This window comes from Pelobates fuscus, chromosome 2 (genome assembly GCF_036172605.1).
Source record: "Pelobates fuscus isolate aPelFus1 chromosome 2, aPelFus1.pri, whole genome shotgun sequence".
Lineage (NCBI taxonomy): Eukaryota > Metazoa > Chordata > Amphibia > Anura > Pelobatidae > Pelobates > Pelobates fuscus.
The window spans coordinates 33563224-33581684 of NC_086318.1; the positions used below are offsets into that span (position 1 = coordinate 33563224).

The 18461-nt window shown below is 43.0% G+C and overlaps 1 protein-coding gene across 2 annotated transcripts in view; it reads left to right on the forward strand.

The window, feature by feature from the left end:
* Positions 1-18461, forward strand: part of SUPT3H (SPT3 homolog, SAGA and STAGA complex component) — a 437882-nt gene that overhangs the window by 330404 nt on the left and 89017 nt on the right. For both annotated transcript variants that reach the window (XM_063440842.1, XM_063440843.1), the window contains one exon: positions 15943-16018. In XM_063440842.1, coding sequence (XP_063296912.1) covers positions 15943-16018 — 76 coding nt within the window. The remainder of the gene's footprint in view (positions 1-15942; positions 16019-18461) is intronic.

The window sequence follows — 18461 nt, forward strand, 5'->3', positions numbered from 1 at the left end:
GCATCTCTATGAGGAAAGTTCAGTGTCTGCATGCAGAGGGTGGAGAAACTGAATAGCAGTGCAACACTGCCCCAGGAAGCACCTCTAGCAACTATCTGAGGAGTGGCCAGTGGAGTTATCACTAGGCTGTAATGTAAACACTGCATTTTCTCTGAAAAGAGTATTTACTGCAGTGAATGAATATACTCACCAGACCAAATAAAATAAGCAGTGGTTGTTCTTGGTGACTATAGTGTTCCTTTAAATGTTAGACCATGTGTAGTTTGACTCAGAGTATATTCCACTGCCATATATCCATACTCTACTGCTGTACGGAGTGTTACAATTTGTGATGCCCCACTCCGCTTTGTAAGCGTGTACAGTGTAATCATCATAGCATGTATGTGTTACAGTATAAGCTAAAACCTAAATACAGGAGTGGGCTGGCAAGGGAAGCAGGGAAGCAAAATCCATTCCCCCCCAACCCTTGGCCTCTAGCATACAGGGTCTGTCGGCCACATCCTCAAAGCACCTTTTTATTGAATGTCTGTTGGATGAGTACTGTAGAAGTCACAACAGGCAGGAATTGTGCAAGGCTTTTGCTAGCCCAGAATTCCTGGGATAGTAGCCTGGGATTTTCAAGAATACATTTTCTAATTGAATATTTCCCAGTATCTGGGATCTGTGGGGTTTATAAACAAAAAGTTAATTGGTTTGTACTTGCCCCACAGGCCAAAAGCTGCCTGCAATCCCTTGCATTAGGATGACATACCAAGCTTTCTAACCACTCAAGTGCATTGTGGTTGTGGTGCTAGGACGTTACGGTTCTAGTCCCTTTTAGTGTTTATACAGTGTGAGCACACATTACTCAATCATGCATTGAGTTCTCTAAGCCCTGAGGTGTTTGATAATTTGCCCATTTCCTCATTATAATATATAAACCGCTTTTGGGTATGAGGGAATCCTGAATTTTTTTGTCAAACTGCTTGAAAAGAGAATAAAAGTAACAGGATGTTCATGTAAATTCCTGTCCTAATGTGTTTTACACCCCACCTCCTATAGAATGTAAGCTCGTTTGAGCAGGGTCCTCTTCAACCTATTGTTCCTGTAAGTTTATTTGTAATTGTCCTATTTATATTTAAATCTCCCTCTCATAATATTGTTAAGCGCTACGGAATCTGTTGGCGCTATATAAATGGCAATAATAATAATAATGAACAAACCCTCCCAGTGCTATAACAGCTTTAATAATATAGTGATTACTGTGCTCGGATTGTCCCTGTCTGGACTGAGAAAAGATACGCATTGGGACTTCACCACGTTTGTTGTTAAAATATCTAAATGTGTATCCAAGACTGTTCTATCAATGTATAATACACTCCTAGTAATGGTCCTTTAATTCTCCTCACAATTGCCAGGCAATGTGTTCGAAAGTATTGACTGGACCATAAGAGAAAATCAAGGTAGAGATCACATTAAATTCTTTGTAATTAGAAAATGCCCAACCCTCTGTATTTATTACTGTAAACACTGATCCATGCACAGTTAGGAGCATATTCTCTGCAAATCTGGTAAAGTTACAAAGTTCCCATTGGGCCCTCGTCCCTCTGTAAAATAAAACATAGCACTGCAGTTTGATTAGGACACTATTTCATTGAAATATTATCCAGTATAAAACGTTAACATGTGTTCCTTGACTGACAATATAGAACTCTTTAATATATTACACAGTAGTCAATCTCCCACCTGGAAGAAGGTTTGAGATGCAGAATCATGCAAGCTTTATAGCCTCGTGTGTTTTAATGTCTTCTTTCTGGCATTGGTTCCCTGTGTGCCTATATTTCCTCCTGAACTCGTGGCCTGGAATAGTAGCTGGTTTCTGCTTAATTTAACAAGCCCAGAGCCGCTGTCTCTTTAGAACACAATATGCTTAGAGAGATGGTGTTTATTGTTCTGTCTGTCTAGAATCAATTGTTAATAACAGGTAATGTTCTCTAGAGGCAGCCTTTACAGCATACGTGTTACTGCATTTGGAAAGTACAGATTGAGTCCGCTGCATCACGCTCCTGTGTCACTTTCCATTATTAAAGGGACACTCCAGCCTTTGTTCTAAATATAAATGGAATTATAACCACGTTTTCCAGATAGGTGTCATTGTATTCCGTTGCAGAAAACCTCCAGGTATATTGTAACGGTCAGAAAGGCCCAAGGGAGCTGCCAAACACTGCCACGGTGACACCCACCTCCCCTCCCCTCCCTGGGGTTAAAGGGAACTGACAGCAGCGCACACACTTCAAGCCTCTTGCCCCACGGGCACAGTTTAACCCAGACGCAACACAGCGACTTTCACACAACTAGACCCAACCTTTAATAGCAGTAAACTTGACCAGCGTAACACGCAACCACTACTAGGACTACATAGCACCCTATGACTCCCAGAACACCGCGCACGCTGAAGTACACCAATGACCACGATCAGAAGAGACACGAGACGGGACCTAAACATGATAGGGGGCAACACAAAGTGATTCCACAACTATCACCACACAAGCCCCATCCACTCACACCGAGGCCACGAGACACATAGCTCACCCACGGCAAGTGAGACGCGACAGGGGAACAGAATAGCTATCAGACATAGCCGTCACTACCCACCCCCTCCACCTACGGCCCCGCAGTACTCAGGGTGATTTCTTTAGAAGGGTGCCTTTAACCCTAACAGTTCTACACCTCCATTCACTCGTTATAACATTGAGACCGTATATACTTAGAAAAATGTGCGCCTAGAATCTTGCAAAATGCTTATGATAATGTCTGTTGTATGGAGGCTATTGTGGCCTTGCACATGTACTCTTCATTGCACACGAAAAATAAAGAATTTAAAAAAAAACTAAAAAACCTCCAGGTAAAATTATTCACATGAAGTGAATGAAGTGAAGTTGTTAAAAAAAAAAAAACAGCATCCTGTAATGAATTGAAACCCAGGTAGCAAATTAAAAGTATATAGACCAGGCATAGACAACCTTTGGCACTCCAGATGTTCTGGACTACACCTCCCATGATGCTTTGCCAGCACTATGGATGTAGGAGCATTATAGGGGATGTAGTCCATAACATCTGGGGTGCCCAAGGTTGCCTACCCCTGATCTAGACTAAATAGTGACTTGTAATAAACTGAAAACTGAATTTAACATTTAGGCGTTAGGATTTTTAACATTTTGCCAAATGTGGTAAAATTATCTGCCTTAACTTATACATTTACTATTTTAGCCATTTTCCAATTTGCTACAAATTAGTGTTTAGTCAATCAAGCTCAGGTTCCCACTCTGACACTACCTTACACATTCTCACTCTGTGATACTGACTTCACAAACACGGTTAGGCTAACTTAACACACACTCTCACACATATATATCACCTATATCACACACTCTGACACTGTTACAATAACCTACAAAAAGCTTTGTGACATTACTCCCTGCTTCTAGTTGTGAGCAGGGAAGCCACAGAGATGATCTGTTTCAGCCCCCCTCAATGCTATGCAGCTTGACAGGCAAGGGATCACAGAGATACAGAGGCGGCTCTAGACTTTATGAGGCCTTAGGCGAAACACAAACATGAGGCCCCACTAACAAAGTGTCACATATACACATTGATGCACTGTCTACCTGTGTATGTGCCTGAGAGTGTGTCTGACAGAGAGTATCCTTGTGTGTGCGAATGTATGTCTCTGTGAGCATGTTTGCGTTTTTGTCTGAGACCCTATGTGTATGGGGTAGCTGATGGTGAGAGGGAGCGGGGGGTGTGATGGTGAGAGGGAGCGGGGGGTGTGATGGTGAGAGGGAGCGGGGGGTGTGATGGTGAGAGGGAGCGGGGGGTGTGATGGTGAGAGGGAGCGGGGGGTGTGATGGTGAGAGGGAGCGGGGGGTGTGATGGTGAGAGGGAGCGGGGGGTGTGATGGTGAGAGGGAGCGGGGGGTGTGATGGTGAGAGGGAGCGGGGGGTGTGATGGTGAAAGGGAGCAGGGGGGTGATGGTAATGTGAGCGGGAGCGGGGGTGATGGTAATGTGAGCGGGAGCGGGGGTGATGGTAATGTGAGAGGGAGTAATGTGAGAGGGAGTAATGTGAGAGTGAGAGGAGGTAATGCGAGAGTGAGAGGGCTAATGCGAGAGTGAGAGGGGGTAATGCGAGAGTGAGAGGGGGTAATGCGAGAGTGAGAGGGGGTAATGCGAGAGTGAGAGGGGGTAATGCGAGAGTGAGAGGGGGTAATGCGAGAGTGAGAGGGGGTAATGCGAGAGTGAGAGGGGGTAATGCGAGAGTGGGGGGCTAATGCGAGAGTGGGGGGCTAATGTGAGAGTGGGGGGCTAATGTGAGAGTGGGGGGCTAATGTGAGAGTGGGGGGCTAATGTGAGAGTGGGGTGGGGGGCTAATGTGAGAGTGGGGGGCTAATGTGAGAGTGGGGGGCTAATGTGAGAGTGGGGGGCTAATGTGAGAGTGGGGGGGTAATGTGAGAGTGGGGGGGTAATGTGAGAGTGGGGGGGGTAATGTGAGAGTGGGGGGGGTAATGTGAGAGTGGGGTGTAATGTGAGAGTGGGGTGTAATGTGAGAGTGGGGTGTAATGTGAGTGGGGGAGGCTGAGGGTGGTGACGGAGGGTTATGCTGAGGGTGGTGATGATGAGGGTGGTGGGGGGTAATGCTGAGGGTGGTGAGGGGCGATGCTGAGGGTGGTGAGGGGCGATGCTGAGGGTGGTGATGCTGAGGGTGGTGGGTGGTGAGGCTGAGGGGGGTGAGGGGGGTGATGTTGAGGGTGGTGGTGGGTGGTGAAGCTGAGGGTGGTGAGGGGTGATGCTGAGGGTGGTGGGGGGTGAGGCTGAGGGTGGCGGGGGTTTATGGGGGATGGTGAGGCTGAGGGTGGTGGGGGTGAGGCTGAGGGTGAAGGGGTAATGGTGAGGGTGGTGGGGGTGAGGCTGAGGGTGGGGAAGGGTGATGGTGGTGGGGGTGAAGCTGAGGGTGGTGGGGGGTGATGGTGGTGGGGGTGAAGCTGAGGGTGGTGGGGGGTGATGGTGGTGAGGCTGAGGGTGGTGATGGTGGGTGATGGTGGTGGGGGTGAGGCTGAGGGTGGTGGGAGTGAGGGTGGGGAGGGGGTGAAGCTGAGGGTGGTGGGAGTGAGGGTGGGGAGGGGTGATGGTGGGGAGGGGTGATGGTGAGGGTGGTGGGGGGTGATGGTGGTGAGGCTGAGGGTGGTGATGGTGGGTGATGGTGGTGGGGGGTGATGGTGAGGGTGGTGGGGGGTGATGGTGAGGGTGGTGGGGGGTGATGGTGGTGGGGGGTGATGGTGAGGGTGGGGAGGGGTGATGGTGGTGGGGGTGAGGCTGAGGAGGGGTGATGGTGGTGGGGGTGAGGCTGAGGGTGGGGGGGGTGGGGGGTGAATCTGAGGGTGATGGTGGTGGGGAGTGAGGCTGAGGGTGGTGGGGGGTGATGGTGGTGGTGGGTGGTGAGGCTGAGGATGGTGGGGGGTGATGGTGGTGGGGGGGTGAAGCTGAGGGTGGTGGGGGTGATGGTGGTGGTGGGGGTGAGGCTGAGGGTGGTGGGGGGTGATGGTGGTGGTGGGTGGTGAGGCTGAGGATGGTGGGGGGTGATGGTGGTGGGTGGTGAGGCTGAGGGTGGTTGGGGGTGATGGTGGTGGGGGTGAGGCTGAGGGTGGTGGGGGTGATGGTGGTGGTGGGGGGTGAGGCTGAGGGTGGTGGGGGTGATGGTGGTGGTGGGGGGTGAGGCTGAGGGGGGTGGGGGTGATGGTGAGGGTGGGGAGGGGTGGTGGGGGTGAGGCTGAGGGTGGTGGGGGTGATGGTGGTGGGGGGTGAAGCTGAGGGTGGTGGGGGTGATGGTGGTGGTGGGGGGTGAGCCTGAGGGTGGTGGGGGTGATGGTGAGGGTGGGGAGGGGAGGGGTGGTGGGGGTGAGGCTGATGGTGGTGGGGGGTGATGGTGGTAGTGGGGGTGAGGCTGAGGGTGGTGGGGGTGAGGCTGAGGGTGGTGGGGGTGATGGTGAGGGTGGGGAGGGGTGGTGGGGGTGAGGCTGAGGGTGGTGGGGGTGAGGCTGAGGGTGGTGGGGGTGATGGTGGTGGGGGGTGAAGCTGAGGGTGGTGGGGGTGATGGTGGTGGTGGGGGGTGAGCCTGAGGGTGGTGGGGGTGATGGTGAGGGTGGGGAGGGGAGGGGTGGTGGGGGTGAGGCTGAGGGTGGTGGGGGTGATGGTGGTGGGGGGTGATGGTGGTAGTGGGGGTGAGGCTGAGGGTGGTGGGGGTGAGCCTGAGGGGGGTGGGGGATGATGGGGAGGGAGAGCCTACCTTTCCCTGGTGGTCCAGTGGGCTCCCTGGTGGTCCGGTGGCCACTGCTCACGGTCTGCAGCTCCTCAGAGCTGCAGACTGTGTAATCTCGCGAGATTTCAGAGCGTTGCCGTGGTAACCCGCGGCAATGCTCTGATTGGCCAATTCTCGCGAGTCACATGGTCTGCAGCTCTGCACACTGCGGAGCTGCAGACCAGTGTCTGCGGTGGCTGGCCGGGCAGCCAGGAGGGGCCTCGCACCCGGCGGCATACCGGGCAAGCCGCCGGGCCCCCTCCTGGTGTCAGGTCCTCGGTCAGTGACCGAGGACCTGACACACTCTGCCAACAGGCGGTTTAGGCGGCCGCGAGGCCCCCGCCAGCGCGAGGCCTTAGGCGGCGCCTAAACCGCCTAATTAGAGAGCCGCCTCTGCAGAGATATACAGTTGTAATCAAAAGTATTCAAACCCAAGGTTTATTGTCAGAATTTACAGGATTTCAGCTGTTTGCAATGAACAAATCAAACAAAAGCAATTGAAATAGCTCAAAACAATGAATGCTTCAAGTTGTTTCCCCTAATTCAACTGAAAATGTATCTTAAATGCATTTTCAATGGGAGTGGAATAAGTTTGATTACAACTGTATGAGTTGACAATCCAGCATTCACTGCCACCATCCTACATCAAGCTGCAGGGGTTATTGTACAGTAACCCAAGGTACTTGGTGTCTTTTTATCAAGCCCTGTTGTAAAATACATAGAGTCTGGCAGGGAAGATTATGGCACTTGGGTGGAGTTGGCCGAACGGTAGAGTCCACTACCATTCCAATATGAATGGGTGAATCCAACCTGAAGTGTCCCTTTAATTGCATTTTATCCCAGCATTCAATGCACTGTGTTTGTGTTTTTTTTTTTTTTTTTGTCTATATTGCTATAAATCGCCCTCTTTATTGATCTTCACGATTTCTAAACACTATTATTCACCTAAATTCACTTGGCCATTGGGGTGTTTAAATGATGAAGTTAGCAGGTTTTATAATTAGCTTTGTTTAGTCTATGGCGTTTATTATTGAGCAGTTTCATATTTTTGCTATTTAGTTGATACAACAAGCTTGTGTTTACATTTTAGATTTCCACCATTATTTTGCTTGCAGTGGAGATGTGGTATATATCAGCAAGGTCAGTCTTTCCCTTTATTGGAGGGCTATCTCATTTTTTGCCACATGTGATTGCATTCACTTGAAGACAGTTTTGGAGAACCATTGTTACTTTTCAACGGAACCATTAGCGAAGTCTCTTCACTCAAGGACATTTATAAACGATTACTTTCATGTTTTATGTTTGGAAATGTATTCTACACTGGCTGTATCAAAACATTGCGAAAATACAAACTTTCGCACAGAATTAAGCTTTTTTTCCTTCATGTATTTTTTTTTTTATCAGAACTGTCACTAAAGTAAAAGCAGACATTATTTTAAGCAATATTTTTGTAACCTAAAATTTTTTGTATTAATCATTTTAACCTAGAGCAAAAATATTGGTAACTCGGTAACCTTGACAGTCTGCCCACTCTCTCGGAGACCTTGAGAAATGCCCTGAGTTCAGTAGAAGGTTTCCACTAACCCTTTGAGAATTCCCACTCACCTTGCAGCCCTGAGACTTACTCCTTTGCCCTGATATGCAGAGAATATTGACATTCATCTGTGGAATATCCCACTTCTCTCTATTTTGTGAGGCTTGAGAACAGAGAGGCAGGGCACAGAGGGGTTGTGACATTGATCTATCAGTGATACTTTTGATGGTCATAAGAATGGGTCATTGATCTATCAGTGATACTTTTGATGGTCATAAGAATGGGTCTTGTTCTGTAGGTTGCATATCAGACTGGCTGTCACTATGCACAGAGCATTGTTGACGCTCTATATGCATACCTCCAAAGTGCAATAAAAGTACAATATCTATATCTATATGATAGTACAATATCTATATGAATACACAGCAACAATACTTGAAGTTTACTACAATACATTTGTTTAGAAAGCAGGCTGTGTAAATAAGATGCACTGTTCTTGTTCTGAAGAGGACCAGGAAGAAGAACATGGCGGCTGTGAGGGACAGGTTCACCGTCCCCTGCAACCCGTGGCCACCGGACACCCAGCAGAGCAGTCAACATTGGGGATTTTTCGGACCATCATTCATTTTGCTATAAATCCGCAACCTCACTGGCTCTGAAAGGGTGAACTGAATGTGTTTTAAATCTGTCTTCTTGTGACTCAGGATGAACAGTGCACAACTATGGAAAAATGAAATTTACAGTTTCCCTAATGATTAAGAAATTTCCCTTCTGGCTGTGACTATTTCCAGTTTTGTATTTTCTCGTAAATTTTTTTTGGTTTGTTTTGATATTGGTATTGTTTTGTCTCTTTAATATTTATTTCAGACTTACCGTAACTGAATGCGTATTAAGATTATAAAAAATGCATATATTAATTTCTTTAATAAAATTAGATATGCAATGCATGGCTGTTTCTTCCACTTTTAACTATTTAGCATATTGTAGCCAGTGTTAATTTGTGGCTGGCATAAACAAAAGTCACCAGATTGACATAAAAGGATTGAAGAGAATTAGAGTAGGGTAGCTAGGGAACAGTGACAATGACATACCAGATGTGAATAGAGAATATTGGTATAGTAGATAAGGGTATAATAATACAATATTGGTAGAGAAAGCGTAGGCTAGAGGAAAAACACTGCCCCAGAGATAGAAAATGATAAAGAAGGTGGCATTGGTGACAGAGCTAAAGGAAAACGGTTATAAAGTGAGGCAGAAAAAGGGTCGGTGGAATAGAGAAGAATGAAAGGATTGGCAAAGCGATGGATAGGAAACTGTCAAGAAAAGAAAAGTTCATGGGGAGTTTGTCACTAATTATAGGCGATTGAAGATAGATTGACATTGAGTGAGAATAGAGGATTAAAGGGACAGAGCTTGCTAGCAACCTGTTCAAGGTGCCATTTCTGGAAGCTTCTCACGATTCACCAAAAACCCAAGGAATATCTCCTTTTCCTGAACTCATCCAGCTCTCTCATTATGTTATACTGCTTCTCTGAGATGGGCTGCACCACTAGTTGTCTTACTGTCAAACACCAAAATGGCATAAGCTGAGATGCAAGACTGAGGCCTACCTCCAGTAGACAATCATGGGGATGGAAGCACTCCTTGGTGGGGCCACTCCAGGGGGGTTTGTTGGGAGCACCGACTGCATCGCCTAGCCTGCTAGACCGCATGCCGGCCATGGGAAGCGGCTCTCTGAGGCTAAACACTGCAGCTGAGGGCAGGCACATTGGGGCCATGTTACAAAGGTCCACGCAGCCCAGACTGTCTTCTGCGGAATGCCCGCATACTAACTTGTAAACTATTGTGCTGGAGAACTGGGTGCCAGATGCCATACCAGTCCATAAGAGCGGGCACAATCCACATCCTGTGCCTTTTGATGGCTCTGCTCTCACCACTAAAAAGTACCTAAAGGTCCTTCTGGCAGACATCCAGAAAGTATGGGCAGCTGGCCGAACGCTCATAAAAGCTGACATTTAAATGGTCACAGACTGTGTAAGAGCATCTGAAGAAGACATCTTATAAATCTGAGTCAAAATCACTGAATACGAGCTGCGGTGACACAACTTCAAACTCATCAGATGACCCTGTCTCTCCAAATGATGGCCATTGAGGACTGACAGTGCTGAAAAATGTCAACATTTGCAACATCCTAGCTGCAATGTCGGCCAAAGAGCTTCTGTACTACATTTGGAGGCTGCTGACAACTATCTTACCTCATTTTGTTGCCAAAAAACAGGTATTGATATAGTCTACTGCCTAACAGGCTCCACCAAATCTTCACCTGATTTGATCAGGGACGTTATCCTCTGCTGCATTCCTTTTCAAGACAAAAATCTAATCCACTGCCTTTCAAGGGCTCATATTTGTTATTCTTCCAGGACTCCTTTGTTGCAATACTGTAGGGCCTGTCACCTCAAAACTGAGAGCTGCAGGGATAGACTACAGATGGGCAGCACCAGGAACCATAATGGCAAACCACAACGGAACCACCCACACACCCACTTCGGCACCCACCTTTCTTGCATCTCTCTGGGACTAATGGACCAAAACCAGAGTCCGACCACAGGGGCTCATGTGCATACCTGGGACCCCGTTAACATCTTCCCATTTATCCAGAAACCTGACTATCTTGGGACACAACACTACTCCAGACCTGTTCTTGCAAATGTTCATTGTCAATTTGCAGTTCTGTCTCGTACAGTTCTGGTTTGTGTTGTGAAAATGTTTTCTTTTGCAACCTTTTCTTTCTCTGCACATGTTTTTATTTATGGGTTCTTGTTCTAACTGAATCCTGGCCTTAGGGCTTAATATATATTTTTGACAGTCTTGTCAAAGGGAGGCTTCACCCAGACTGATAGGTGACCGATGATACTCCCCCCCCCCCACTGTCCCCTTGGTTAGAGGTAATTTCTACTAATAAAGGGGCATCAGATCTGCCTAATTTGAAAACATGTTTTCAATTTTAAAATAGTGCTTGGTCTTTGCCATATATGACTCTTCTTCTTGTCTGCTATTACAATATGATGGTCTGTTGTATCTCATGTCTTACGTGTAGCACTGCAAAAATAAAGAATAAAAAAAAATGAATAGAATAGAGGATTGAAGATATGGAAGACTGTCACTAATTGAAGATAATGGAGATGGAGTGATGGTAGAATTTCAGCCTTTCCCAGTAGCTATATGTGATCCATCAATCAACAAGAAGGCAAACACTATATAATATACTTCTTTCAACCAATATCTTATAACTGTAAGAATTGTTCAGTGTTCTTTAATGGCGTAAGTTTGCGAATCTGTTGTAAATAAACAGATAACTACATTTTACAATGGGAATACTTCATTTGGATGAAGATCTGTTGTATCATCTCTTCAAAGACAATATATGACATAAATTATGCATGCTTTAAGAATTAAGCAAAAGCAAATATTTATCTTTGAAGAATAAATTAGTAACTGCTGATGTAGAATAATTTGGCAGTGAATTTGTTGGAAACATCATAAGGGTCTGAATAGAGAAACATATGTAGGGAACACTTAGCATTGCTTGATGGTACCATGGATGGAAAAAAGATTAGTAAAGCACAGTGTTGGGGTACATTGAGTGACATTGTGTTTTAATGTTTTAGGGTGTAGTCTTTGGGGATGCGTTCCTTCGGGATATTTGCTATTGGAATTAATTCATTATTTGCCCGAGAGTGCACTCATTGATAAGGGGTCCATGCATTTGGAATATTTTTTTTTTTTTATTGGGGTGCACACTTCGTGATTGGTTCCTTTGATTGGGGGAGCATGTATTAGACAAGTTAGATCATTTGACTAATGTGAGGGGCATGCACAGGGGATATGCCCCTGTGTGATTTTGTGTTTTTGAGAATTACTTAATTTTTTTGTTGCTTGCATTACTTTTTTGAAATACTTGTATTTTGAAGCCTTTATTTTGAGTGGAGGTGCATGTATTAAGGATTAGTTATTTTGTAATTTTTATGGGTGGTGCATCCTTTATAAATAAGTTCCTTTTTAATAAATGGTGCCCATGCTAGGGAGTTCGTCAGGAACTGACTTGCTAGTTTTGGTGATCTTATATTGAGAATGATCCCTTTGCTTTGAAAGTGTATCTATCATACTCAGAGCTTGGAAAATACACATAAAGGATTATTCAATAAAGTGAGAATTCAAATTGATTTTCAAATTGAAAGTTCATATGGGCAAACTGTAAAAACTGGTAAAATTCTCTAATTTATGCTTCCAGTTAGCTATGTTGTCCTTAAATTTGAAATTCACACTGAAATCTCTCTTATATATATATGTATGTGTGTGTGTGTGTGTGTGTGTGTGTATATATATATATTAATGGCATAAGTACAGCATGAAGCATATATTTAAACCTTGCTGTATCTAGATTAAAGAAAAAAATTTAATCGTGAGAGACGGAGGAGATACAGAATAAATGTACCACAGGCAGAGAGGTTCATCGGCTTGTGAAATTCTAGAATGCACATAAAATCCTAGGAACATTCTGCTCTTTTACCACTTTAAATGCTCTGGGGGGTCAGTGCTTGAAAGAATTCCATATTTGAAAAATTCTTTTACTTTATGATTTATTTATTTTCTATAATTCTTTTTTTTATTTCTGTATTTTTCCAAGATTTTGAAAGTGTATTTTATTTTTTTTATCACACAATATTTAGGTACTCCCTTAGCACCTCTAGAAAGGACACGCAAAATAAAAACATTTAAGCTCAATGTCTGTGGGGGATAACGAAACAGGAACTTGATTACATTTGTTAAGTATAGGATAAATGGTCTATCCATCCAATCAGATTGCAGGGGCAGGACAGACACATAAAAGCACCTCTAGACATTTGCCAATGTAAGCTTTCCATTTAGTCACTGGTCTGCAAACAAAAGTGTATTTCTAGAGCAGTACTAACGTCAGGGAGGGGAGCTGGCAAAATAGTCGTTGATATTTTCATAAACTAGGATGTTGCTGGTATGTCGGGCTCATGGAGCAGAGATTGTGGAATCCAGGAAGTTTTCCGATAACAATTTATAACAGGCAGCAAGTGTAAGTATTGTTGAATCCTGGCTCTCCACATTACAAATTATATTGCAGAAAACAGATGTTACCTGATAGCGATAAACATATATAATAACACACTGGAATGGAGACATTAACTTAATTACACACTGAAGGACAGCTGGATGGCTTTAGACACCGATAGGGAAAGAGATAGGCTTAGTGTGATATAGATGCACTCTGTATATCAGAGGTATCGATTATTGGTAAAACAGTCTACGAGAAAACAATACATTAGTTTCTAAGAAAGTTGAAAGTTTCTTTCTTTACCCAGCAGAGAGGGCGTCTTACCCGACGATGCCTCTCTAGAAAGTGTCTCGCTGGCAATGTCGATAATTTAATACCAAAATATCTGCATTACGTTTAGTAAGTATTATAATGATACAGCTATGAATACTTAGCACTTGAAACACTGGAAGCTCACAGTATTGAAACAAAATGATATGGAATCCACTTAGATCAGAGCGTTCTACTATAATTAAAAGGGCACGTGTAACCTTTCAAACAGGTGTTATTTAAGTGGTATTACCGAATGTTGGAGGGAAGGAAATGTGGAGTTTAAGGTGATGGTCATATCATATTTAAGAGGGTGTGAGGTCATATCAGTGGAGAATTGAATTGTAAACACTGAGGTTCAAAAAAGTCTGCATTTAGGCAATCCTTCAACACTGTCTGAAGTATCAGATGCTTGAACCCAGTCTTAATTTTCTACTTGTCCTTGACTAGTGGTCTGCTTGATCTGTCAGTTTTGCCTACATACACAGTGAATATCTGTACATGGACTGCTGTCTGGGCCAATTAAGGCTATTTAGCTTCCCAGTTGCCATTCAAAGTAATAATGTGTACTCACTTTCTGTGGTAGCATGCTTGAAGTTATTGTATGCACTGTTAGAGAATGAACAATCGTGAGCCAGTTTCCACTGTAAATGGATAAACCAAGCTCCAGGTTTTTTCACAGTGATGTTTGTCGTATGGAACTGTGAATTCTGGATATGAGTATTAGTCAGAAGATGTAACAGTCTGTTAACGGAATAATGTGCCATGTGATCTATTTCCAAATAAATCCCACAGGAAAACATTGCTATATCCTAAATCAAAGAAGAAATAAAATTATGAGAGGCGGAGGAGATTGAGAATAATTCTACCCCCAGCAAAGTTTCCTCGGCTTGTGAAATTCTAGAACACATTGTGCTCTTTTAACACTTTATGTGCTTTGGGGGGTCAGTGACAATGCTTGGAAGAATTCAATATTTCAAAGCAAAAGAAAGCTTTTCTTTTTTTCTTTTACTTTTCATATATTTTTTTTATTATTATTTTTTATTTCTGTATTCTTTTTCCAAGATATTGAAAACATTTTATATCACACAATGTCTAGCTATTCTTTTAGTACTTATAGAAAGGCTCAAGAGGAATTATATGGGGAAATAACTATACAAGAACTTGATGAAGTTTTAGAAGTATAGTATAAATAATATATACATCCATCCAATCAGACTGCAGAGGCAGGACAGACTGAAGAACTGATTGATGAACTGAGTCAGACAGATACAAATAAGCGCCTCTACAAATTGTCACTGGTCTGAATGGTTTGCAAATTCCACCCAGGATTTCTTTAGAAAGCTTGTTTCTATTGCTTGATTTGTCAGTGATGTTGACTCTTTCCTGTTCCTCCCCGTTTCTTGCCATTTCTAAGAAAATAAATATGGCTCTACATTGCCCATATACCAATGCATGGCAGGTGTACATGAGATACATATCTTTCTGAGAGGGATTTAAACAGAACCTATGAACATGTGCAGCAGAACCATTCGTGAGTACCATTCGTGAGTAGTTTCATTCGTGTAAAACCATGTGTGAAGTTACTTATAAAAGTAGGCAGGTTCTTTTAATTTGCACAAGAGTTTTGATGAATGATATGACTTGTGATTTTGTCTGTTGCTCACCGTGCAGCTGTAATAAGAACTCAAATAAATATTACAGGTTTTATGGGTCACATATAGAACTATAATCGACAACTGTGGTAAGACCAAGACTTGAACATAGATTTTACATATTTAATGGGCTTAATAGATGTGGAAGGTGCAGATCCTGGATATTTGCTCAAAATGAGGGATACTCAGAGGTGGATATTTGTTATATATATTTCATTTATTTATGTTTGCATATGTTTTTAATGTGTTGTTTCCATAATATATTAAAAATAAAGGAAGTGTGGTGTTTATTAACAGTTGTGGAAAACCAACCCCTCCAAAGAAGATAGGACCATATTTATTATTTTAATGTTTTGTTATTATTTATCGTGCTGGAGAGGTATCTGTATAAATTGATTCTCTAAGTGGCCAGGGTTTGGGCAACAACTTGGACAGCCTATGTTAACATCTACACAAATAACCTGGAGATTGGGCATTTGCTTGTCCTGTATTCGTGGATCACATGATTTGTTAGTGGGAGCTTGGGAGCCCCCTGGACTAGCTTTAATTGTACTGTATCACTCCTACTGGGGATATATGCTGCCTCTACTTGGCGATAGTCTACCTTGCAAGGACCTGTTGAAGTCTCTGAAGTGAAAAGCTTTACTAATGGGGAAATGCCCTTACAGATGACTTTACAGCACTTAATACCCAGCCTATGGTAAGTCCGAGGACATTTCCTTAAACAAACCATTCTGATTTATGCTTATTATGTCCCTATGTAAAGGAAGAACCATCACACAATAGCTCCCACAGCAAGCCAACAGTTTGAATTTTGTTTATTCGATTCTAAGATGCTGTTGATGAGTAGTATGACCCAGGTACAGGCTTGGAGGGATGAGTTAAATACGTGTTATGAACAGACAAATCTATTCTCGAGCTTCTTTGGCTCATACCTGGGAAATCACAGCTTTGAGATAAGGAAACTAGTTCCAGAAATGTAATTCTACATATTAATAGTTGCATTTTTTTTCTTTTAATATACAGAGAGCAGAAAAACAAACCCGAATGATGGATTCCGCCCAGTATGCAGAATTCAGTGAGAGTCGGCAGCTGAGTTTCTGTAAGTGGCCTTTTGTAGCAGTTTGTGTATATGTGTGTATACGTGTTGGTGGGTATATCTGCAGAGCCTCACGCTGCCGTAGGTCTGCCTTTTGTTTAACTCATGCAGTGTTGGGAAGTCATGCAATCCTGGCGCAATCCCAACAAGTTTTCCCAATCAGGCACTGTTACAGTGACTTTGGTGAAAAGGACGCTGGACATGTAGGACTTCCACTGGTTTTATAAACTTTCAAACAGCACTGGGAAATACTCACAGCTAGTTTAGGATGGTTCAAGGCACACTTGCCAGAGCTGAATTTCTACTTGCCAATGACTGGTGGGCAAGTGGAAATGTTGAGCCTTGTCATTTTTCTGAAGGTACCTTTAATACAAAATCAAAGTCCTCTGTAGTGGTTATGGTGCCAGGCATACCCTGGCTCTGTTTCCCGATAATGGGGGAAAACGTTTTGCAACGGTTTGCCCCCTGACCTGGGTCCCTGCCAGGCTTCGATGCTCCTTGGTGGTCTGATGACCAGCTTCTGCAGAGACACACTTAAGCCAATGGTATAACAACGCCAAAATTATGAAGAATGTGAAAAAAAAAAAAAAAAAAAAATAACCACTTTGGCAGCAAGTTTTTATTTTTAGTAGGAATAAATGCATTTTATTATTCATTTTTATAATCTGTTACATTTCTGTCATGGGATTGGTAGTGGGGGGGGGGGGGGGGGGAGGTTAATGGGCATTACATTATACACAAATATCTTCATTATGTACTCTGTTTGGACTGATATTTATTCCAGAAGCCAGGACATTAGAGCTGCTTTAAACACACATTGTGGAACCTGCTTCCAAAAAAATAAAAATTATAATAGTTTTTCTCAGCCTGGCATCAATATAAAGAGTATAAACACATACACCAATTATAGACTTTTAAAATGACAGACTCAATTTAAATATACCCGGATCTCTCTCTTGCTCTTTTTCTAATTTAGTGAAATTGCATTTTATTAAAAGTGAAATTTCTCTTTCAAGCATGTAAATAAAACCTTATGTCACTGTCCTTAGATCACTTTTATCCTCAGAAGCATCATGCTCAGCTAAGAGACTGGTTTAAATTGAAGCCGTTCTGGGGGAGGGTGTTACATTTACTACTAAGCTGATGACGGAATTCAAATTTACTAGAATTGTCACCTCGATTCCTAGAAATAAATGATGACTCTTCATTTAATATGATTTGCAATCACACCACCCTCCCTCAAAATGTTAAAAAAAGCTCTAACCATCCAGCAAAATATGACTAAACTATTATTGAAGGTCAAATCGAGAGGAAAAGAATGAAAATAAGTAATTTAGTAATTATCACATGACTGTGTCATTTAATTCACACAATGGGGCCTTTAATAGCCTTTGCCATTATTATCCTCAAATTAGCAATGAATAAAATAGGTTATTTAGAGAGTTTTATGTGAGTTTCAGAAGAGAAAAAATGAGAACATGTTTTTGAAGAGTCTCTCGTCTAAATTTGGTTCAACCTCCTACCAGCTCCGTTCCAATTTAGCTGGGTGCATCTGCAAGACATTAAGTGACTGGTACTTCGGATTCCAGTAAATGAAAGGTTTGTGATAAAGCCATTTTTAAACCTGAAAATTATAATCAAGGCTCCAGCAGAAATGTAAATAAAGTATAGAAAAAAAAAAGCCAAAGTAAGAAAAACTGCTGAATCAGGGAAAGCCAATAATATCAAAATGAAATTGTTTCATGTGGAAACCCGTTTCATGTAAATGTACATGTGGGTTTAAAAAAAAAAATAAAAAAAAAAAATGTGCGGGTTGTACAGTAATGGCGAAGCAGACTCCTTCAATGAGTAATGAACCAAGAGGAGCTCGGAAATTCCCCGATGGAGCAACTTCTGTCATACAGAAACAATGCCAAAGACAGGCGGAGTCTGTGGTCTGTGTTGCATGTCCATCTTACCGCATGGCGGCCACTATCCCAAGGGAAACATGTGTAATTGTAGCGCATTAAGTCGAACGTTACCACCTACTTGACCACTGTGCAAAAGCAGGAATCCATATTGCCTTGTTAACATTTTGCTTTTGTTATAACACCTGAACCAAACTATCAGCTCGACCACAGTTACCGCATTGGACGGTGAAGAACATAACATAAAAAAAAAATAATTTCTCTGCTTATTTTAATTTTTTTTTTTAATATTTTAATATATGTTTTGTACACTGATACATATTAGTCATTAAATATTTGATTATGATCTGTTCAATCATTTTTTTTCCTAAAGGCAAGCCAGTTATATAAAATGAGAGTTATTACACATCATAGGCTATGGTTATGTTCCCTTATTCTGTATTTAAGATGTAATATGCGATAATTAGGCACATCATGACTGGGTGTGCATGGAAGAAGGTACTAGCACCGTCTAAATGTGTACAGACAAAATGTATGAA